Source organism: Dendrobium catenatum, unplaced genomic scaffold, assembly GCF_001605985.2.
Source record: "Dendrobium catenatum unplaced genomic scaffold, ASM160598v2 fragScaff_scaffold_211, whole genome shotgun sequence".
Taxonomy (NCBI): Eukaryota; Viridiplantae; Streptophyta; class Magnoliopsida; order Asparagales; family Orchidaceae; genus Dendrobium; species Dendrobium catenatum.
This window is the reverse complement of record NW_021318673.1, coordinates 2,401,702-2,409,407: the sequence shown is the minus strand read 5'-3', so window position 1 is coordinate 2,409,407 and position 7,706 is coordinate 2,401,702. Positions and strand designations below refer to the sequence as shown.

Here is a 7,706-nt window from a genome sequence, read left to right as displayed (position 1 = left end):
GGAGCTTGGAAGCTGTGTGGGCGGCGCAAGCCGGCTTCACGCAGCAACTTACGGAGCTACGGGCAGACTTCGTCCGTCTCTCTATGGAGCTGCGCAACGACATTTTGGATCTCAAGGCGGCAGTTCGAATGTCTCAACCGGTACCAGCAAACGTTCAAGCACCTCGGCCGCCAATGGAATAGGCGAGAGCTTCGATGGGCCCAATGGGGACACATCGATTAGCTAGAACGACATTTACCGAATTCACCGATTCTGAAGAGGAAATAGACCCGCGCCTGCGACAGGACACGGTCGGATCAGGAGACGAAGAACCGCATAGATACTACGACCGTCCCCGTTACCGTGGGCAACACCATAGTAACCCCGGTGAATTCCGCATCAAGCTAGACATTCCCTTCTTTGAGGGGAGGTTACACATTGAGGATTACTTGGATTGGGAGCGGGCAGTCAAGTCCTTTTTTGACTATATGGACATTGCCCAAGACAAGCAAGTCAAGTGTGTAGCCTGTCGTCTGAAAGGCGGGGCTAGTGCGTGGTGGCAACAGCTGCTGCAGACGCGTCTGCGGGAAGGTCGCGGTCCAGTTCGCAGTTGGTCACGAATGAAGCAGCTTCTTCGAAACCATTTCTTGCCCACGGACTATGAACATACCTTATACCTTTAATACCAACAATATACTCAAGGCCACCGGTCCGTGAGCGAGTACACTAAAGAATTCTATCGTCTTAGCGCCCGCAACAACCTCCGAGAATCCGAAACTCAGCTTGTCGCTCGATACACTGGAGGTCTCCGTGAGTCAATACAGGACAAGATAGAACTTAATTCTGTGTGGACCTTGAGCCAGGCCATGAATTTTGCCTTGAAGGATGAATCACAATTGTCATGGCATTCTCGCAATCAGTTGACCAGAAGGAACTACGGGGAGTCTCACGCTGAAGCTTCCAAGGGCCCCCCTTCAAGTGCTCGAACGCCTCAGGCGTCACAATCCTCGCCCAGCATATCCACTCCTCCAAGGCCTGGAATTGCTGCCGAGTCTCGAACTCAAGCCAGAGCGCCTTTGCCCGCACGAGAGAATCCTTATGGCAGGCCGAACACATTGAAGTGTTTCAGGTGCTTTCAGCCGGAGCACAAGTCCAACGAGTGTCCGAGCCGGCAACAGATACAACTCATGGACGGAGAGCATCCACTGACTGAAGGCGATTCTGCCGCGGGAGAACCTGATTCCGAGGATGGCTTTGAGGATGTTCATGGTGACAGCGACGATCCAGTAGTTTGTGTAACATCAAAATCTGCTCCAGGATCGTCCGGGCCGATCTGGATCATCCCGGGACGATCAGTGCAATTTTTGTTCCAGTTTTCTGTCCTGAAGTTACAGGAAAATTTACTGTATGGATCGTCCAGGCCGATCTGGGATCGTCCTGGGACGATTAGTGTATGACAAAAGTCAGAGAGCAAATCGTCCTGGAAATTAATTATCGTCCTGAGAAATCATCCCAGGCCGATTGGATTTTGTTCAGATCGTCCAGGACGATCGTGCGATCGGCTGGGCCGATCTGTGTATTTTAAAGCTGAAATCAGTCGTTTTGAAGAGAGAGAAAATCATAAAATATCTCAAAATTCAGCTGAGGAGAGAGAAAGTCGAGAGAAAATTTGGAAAAGCTGATTTTCGGGCGACGCCGGGCCGTTTTCGTCCGACAAGACTGTTCAAGAAAGTGTTGTACGCAAGGTAAGGCACATTCCGCCTTTCTCAATTTTCAGAACGGTGCAATTTGAACGACTTTTCTGTCCGGATTTTATTTTTGTTAGCGAATTTCGTCCGTATTTTTCGATTGGTTCAATTTTTACCGCGTAACTTTTGGTATGTTTCTGAGGTGCCGAGTGTGCACATTTTGATTATTTTCTGTTCCGGATCCGATGATAAGTTCTGTTCTGGTGCTATAAGCACATCTGTTCTGGTGCCATGAGCACAAAGGGAGGCATAATGGGCTAGAATCCGAGAGATTCTGTCAGTGTATGGGAAGGGAGGCATAAGGGGCCAGAATCCGTTGAGATTCTGTCAGTGTCAGGGAATCTGTTCTGCCTTCTGATATGTTCTGAATTGATATGATTTCTGATTTCTGATTTGTATTCTGATTCTGATTCTGATTCTGATTCTGTCTGTTCTGATATGATTTGACTCTGATTTCCGTACGATTCTGTCTGTTCTGATATGACTTCTGATCTGATACGATTTTAATCTGATTTCTGTACGTTCTGTCAGCTCTGATGTGATGTATTTCTGCTCTATTCTGATTTGATCTGATTTGTACGATTCTGATTCTGTTCTGATTTGATATACGATTATGTTCCGATTTCTGTACGGATTTCTGTCTGATGTGTTTGATGTGGACTATGAGAATTTTGATTGGAGGTTTGATGTCTTGCTGAGCTGTTGTAGCTCATCCTTGTTTTCTGCGTGGTTTTCAGGTTCTGGGAAAGGGAAGGAAGTCCAGGAGTAGAAGTTCAGAGTCTGATCTGTGATAGGTATTTTGTCCTTTTGATTTTTGTACAGTCATGGCTTTTCTGTTCTGCTTTTCTTTCTGTCTGAAAGCCATGACCTGTATTTGTATATGATTCTTTTGAGGAAGAAAAATATAGATGATCTGTTCCGCTGCATTTGATGTTTATAGTAGCTCTGTGTGTCTGTTTCTGTGTGTAATGTTTGGAAGAAAATTCTGAAACAAATTCCAAAGCCAGATCCTGGAATCAGTTCAGTCAGTTTGAATGTTCAGGCACTCATGACCCGATGCGAGCGGGACCCGTCCCGGTCGGGTTGGGTTGTGACAGTTTGTGTCATTCAAAAATTGCTATTAGCGCCACGAGGTCCTACTCATTCCCAAAGGAATGCCCTGTTCAAAATGCACTGCACCATTCAAGGAAAAGTCTGTGAAGTCTTGGTTGACAGTGGATGTACCGAGAATGTGATCTCCCGCACGGTAGTTTAAGCCCTCCAATTGAAGACCACTGCTAACCCATACCCCTACAAGGTAAGCTAGATCAGGAAGGGGACGGAAGTGACCGTGATCGAGATGTGCCGTGTGAGCCTGTCGATCGGAAAACACTACACCTGTGAGGTACTCTGTGACGTGATCGACATGGATATCTGCCACCTTATTTTGGGAAGGCCATGGCAGTATGAAATGGACGCTGTCTACAATTGCCGGCAGAACGTTTATACACTTGACTGGAAGGGGAAGAAACTTCGGCTCTGCCCACAGTACTCAACTACAACCGGTGCAACCTCTGCGCCCAATGCGGTCAATGTGGCCTATGGTAAGCTGTTACTACAATCCAGACAAGATCTTGACTCTATCATGGCTCTAGTGGTTTCCGACAGCCATAGTGGCTCTGCCCCTGCTCCGCCTCGGCTGAGATTCAAGAATTACTGTCCAAGTTCGCTGACGTCCTGCCTCCCGACCTGCCCCCAGATCTCTCGCCCCTGCGGTCAATTCAGCATCAGATTGAGTTTGTTCCCGGCGCCACCTTGCCCAATCTACCACACTACCGCATGACTCCCAAAGAGTACTCCATCCTGCAGGATATCATCGAAGATCTTCTTAGCAAGCAGATGATCCAACACAGCCTGAGCCCCTGTGCTGTGCCAGTGCTAATGATACCGAAGAAGGATGGTCAATGGCGTATGTGCGTCGATAGCCGCGCCATTAACAAAATCACTGTGAAGTACCGATTCCCGGTTCCCAGGGTCTCGGATTTGCTAGACCGGCTGGCGGGCGCGGCAGTCTTCTCCAAATTGGACCTCCGTAGTGGCTACCATCAGATCCGCATTCGTCCCGGAGACGAATGGAAGACCGCCTTCAAAACGTGCGACGGACTCTACGAATGGAAGGTAATGCACTTCCGGCTTTGTAACGCACCTTCCACTTTCATGCGCCTAATGCAAGAGGTGCTGCAACCGTTCTTGGGAAGAACTTGCGTAGCTTATTTCGATGATATACTCGTCTATAGCACTAACCTTTCAGATCATGTGAAGCACCTGTCGGACATCTTGCAACTGTTACAGCGCCACCAGCTCTACCTGAATCCGCACAAGTGTGAGTTCGCTTCCCCCAGCATCCATTTTCTAGGATTCATTCTGTCTGCCAATGGTGTGGAAGTCGATCCACGGAAGGTCCAGGCGATTCGTGAATGGCCCACTCCTCAAACACTGTTTGATGTCTGAAGCTTCCACGATCTCGCAAACTTCTATCGCCGATTCATCCGAGGATTCAGCATCCTCGTGGCGCCCGTCACTGATTGTTTGAAGGCTGGCAGCTTCACGTGGACCTCCGCACAGCAGCACAGCTTCGACCCCATCAAGGAAGCATTGTGTTCCGCCCCGGTCCTGACCTTACCCAACTTCGAGAAGCCCTTCATGTGGACACAGACGCCTCGTTTATAGGAATTGGGGTCGTGCTGTCGCAAGACTCCCGATCGATTGAGTTCTTTAGCGAGAAGCTCAGTCCGGCGCGACATAAGTGGTCAACTTACGAACAGGAGCTGTACGCCGTCGTAAGAGCTTTGAAACAATGGGAGCACTACCTTCTTCATCAAGATTTCGTCTTGTGCAGCAATAATCAAGCCCTTCAATATATTAATAATAAAAAGAACATCAGCCGTATGCACGCCCGCTGGATTGTCTTCCTCCAGAAGTTTACATTCGTGCTACAACACAAGGCGGGCAAGCTCAATCGAGTGGTTGACGCACTTAGCCGGAGGGCTGCTATGTTGGTCAGGTTACAAACCGAGATCACCGGACTCGAGGAGTTGAAGACTCTATACACCGCGGATGAGGATTTTGCACAATTCTGGGCGCAATGCCAGTCCGGGCAGCCCCCAGGTGACTATAGTCTCCGCCACGGATTCCTGTTTAAAGCCAACTGTCTCTGTATACCTCAGTCATCCTGGCGCCCTTTCCTAATTAAGGAAGTCCACTGCGGCAACTTGGCTGCCCATGTCGAAAGGGATAGAACTCTGGCCCAGCTTCAGGCGAGGTTCTTTTGGCCGCACCTATCTCGCGATGTATCCCGATTTGTGGAGCGATGCTCGGTTTGCCAAACCTACAAGGGGACCGCACAGAACACCAGCCTATACCTACCCCTTCCAACACCGGACTCAATCTGGGAGGATCTTAGTCTTGATTTTGTCCTAGGCCTCCCGCGAACCAAGACTGGCGCCGATTCAATCATGGTAGTGGTGGACATATTCTCTAAGATGGCGCATTTTATCCCCTGCAAGAAGACCTTCGACGCCGTTCATGTAGCCAAACTCTTCTTCAAGGAGATCATCCACCTCCACGGGGTACCCCGGAGTCTAACGTCTGATCGCGACATTAAATTCGTCAGCCACTTTTGGCATGACTTGTGGAAGCGTCTTCATACGGAGCTCAATCTTAGCTCCGCCTACCACCCACAAACTGATGGCCAGATAGAAGTGGTGAACCGAACCCTCGGCAATATGCTACGTTGCCTAGTTCAGGACCACCCAAAGAAGTGGGAGGAGATGCTAAGCCAAGCTGAATTCGCTTTTAACTCAATGCCAAACCGATCCACTGGCCACTGCCCATTCAGCATTGTGTATACCAAAATGCCAAATCAGGTAGTCGATGTTGCTATACTACCAAAATGCCTTAGCACTGCTGCTACCCAAGCCGCCGAACAGTTCAAAGACATCGTGGATTGGGTGCATAGCAAATTAACTGAGTCTAACCGCCTGTACAAGCAGCAAGTTGACTCTCACAGGCGTTTCAAAAGCTTCAACCCAGGCGACCTGGTGATGCTGCGACTCATATGAGAGTGCTACCCTATCGGTACCTACACCAAGCTCAGTCCCAGGAAGATCGGGCCCTTCCCTGTTCTGCGGAAAATAAATGACAATGCTTATGTCATTGATCTGTCGGTGGACATTCAGACATCTTCTACCTTTAATGTGTCGGACATACATTCGTACCACCCTCCCGACGACGCCGACACCGCTTTAACCTCGCCAGAGACGAGTTCTTCTGAAGGCGGGGAGACCTGATGCGGACCGTTGACCCCTCCGCAAGCCCACGCTGCCACTGGGCTGCCACCGTGGCCACTACCTTACATATACTTACTTTTTACACGTTTAGCATCCTTTATTTCTTTTTGTTAGTTACGGGTGCAGGGACCTGGCATATATAGCTGTAAAAGGTCTTGTTAGGAGGTATCAAAAAATATACTAAAGCTCTTCTTCCCCAAATTACTGTTCCATTGCTTGGTTTCTTGTTTCTGCAGGTGTTCCCGTCGGCGGCTGATCCCAGGCGTTTCCTCCTCGTAAGCACGGGTGAGTCCGTCAAGCTGTAGATAACTTCTTTATCTTTCCTACATTTTATAATTTGATTTAAATTAAGGCACTTAAAGAATCCACTTATTATAATTTTTTTTAATTTTTTTTAATCCACTCATGATAGAGCATAGTGTAACTCATAAAATTTCTTTTTTTTTTTTTTTTTTTTTTTTTTTTTTTTTTGAAGAAAAAATCAAAGTAGTATCTATAAAAGATGTATGGGTCGGATCGAGCATACGCACAAAAAAGGGTTTGATTAGCAAATATTAAAAAATATGTATTTTTTATTAAATTTAAGTGAAATTTGATTATTAACAGGATACAATTAAGAAAAAAAAATATACATGCAGCCGACCTCACATAATGTGATAAAGATTTGTTATTGCTGCTGCAAAAGAGTAAAATTTTTAATTTACTAAAACAATCAAACAATCATAAAAAATAATATTGTTTTAGAATTTTAAATAAATTTACTCACACACAAAACTTTGAATATTTCAAATCTCAATCAATTGAAAAAAATATAATTTTTAGTAACACTAACAGACAACCTCCCCTCTTTAATGAAAGCATTAGCCTGCATTTTCCACAGCCATGAATTTCTTTATTTGTCTTCTTCATTAGTGGACAATGGGCTAAGATAAATTATTTGTGCATTCTTCCATGCATGAACCTATTAGTCATATGCTGTAGACCTTATAAAATTTAACAATATTCTAATATCAATTAGTTTTCACATGTAAAATAAACTATTTTTCATAAAGATATTTTTTTATTAATTTCAAAAAGATATTTTTTTTATTAATTTCAAAAATATATTTTTTTAATTAATTTCAAAAAGATATTTTTCCTATGTGAATAGAAGATATTTCCTTAAGAAAATAAGTTGTTATTAAAGAGGATGTTAATTGGTTTGATAAAGATGGTGGTGGCATTCAAGAACAAGTTGTCATGAAAGACAAGGAAAAATAAGTGAGAAAACACTAAGGTTTTGTTTGGGACTGTTTTCTTGATGCTTCTCGAAGCAGTTTTTTAATGCAAAAATAAAAATTTTGTACTTAAAAGCTATTTTAAGAAGTAGTAAGAAAGACGTCCCATTGAGATAGTTTTTTCGTTATTTTTTAAAGAAAATTTCATGTACTTGAAAAAATTAGTTTAGAAAGCAGCAAGAAAGTCATCCCAAATAAAACTTAAGGCTTGATTTGAAATTGCTTTTTACTATTTTTTAAAACAATCTTTTAGTAAAATAATTAAAAATTTATGTTAAAATTTTATTTTAAAAAATAATAAAAAAATTGTCCTAAGCAAATCTTATATTTTATATATTTTTCATAATTTCATCCAATTTTGGAGTACTTCTTAA

The 7,706-nt window shown here is 44.7% G+C and overlaps 1 protein-coding gene across 1 annotated transcript; it reads left to right on the top strand.

Moving 5' to 3' along the window:
* Positions 1 to 663: 663 nt before the first annotated feature.
* LOC114579175 lies at positions 664 to 6,410 on the top strand. The gene is made up of 2 exons (XM_028693014.1): positions 664 to 1,269; positions 2,825 to 6,410. Exons 1-2 carry the CDS (start codon positions 846 to 848, stop codon positions 2,980 to 2,982), a joined length of 582 nt encoding a protein of 193 aa, XP_028548847.1. The 5' UTR covers positions 664 to 845; the 3' UTR covers positions 2,983 to 6,410.
* The last annotated feature ends 1,296 nt before the right edge of the window (positions 6,411 to 7,706 follow it).

Excerpts from the sequence above, each read along its gene's own strand:
- LOC114579175 (XM_028693014.1), top strand. The coding sequence starts at position 846 with ATGAATTTTGCCTTGAAGGATGAATCACAATTGTCATGGCATTCTCGC. Across the intron at positions 1,270-2,824 it reads TGACAGCGACGATCCAGTAG|TTTGTGTCATTCAAAAATTG; the intron begins TTTGTGTAACAT and ends GGGTTGTGACAG.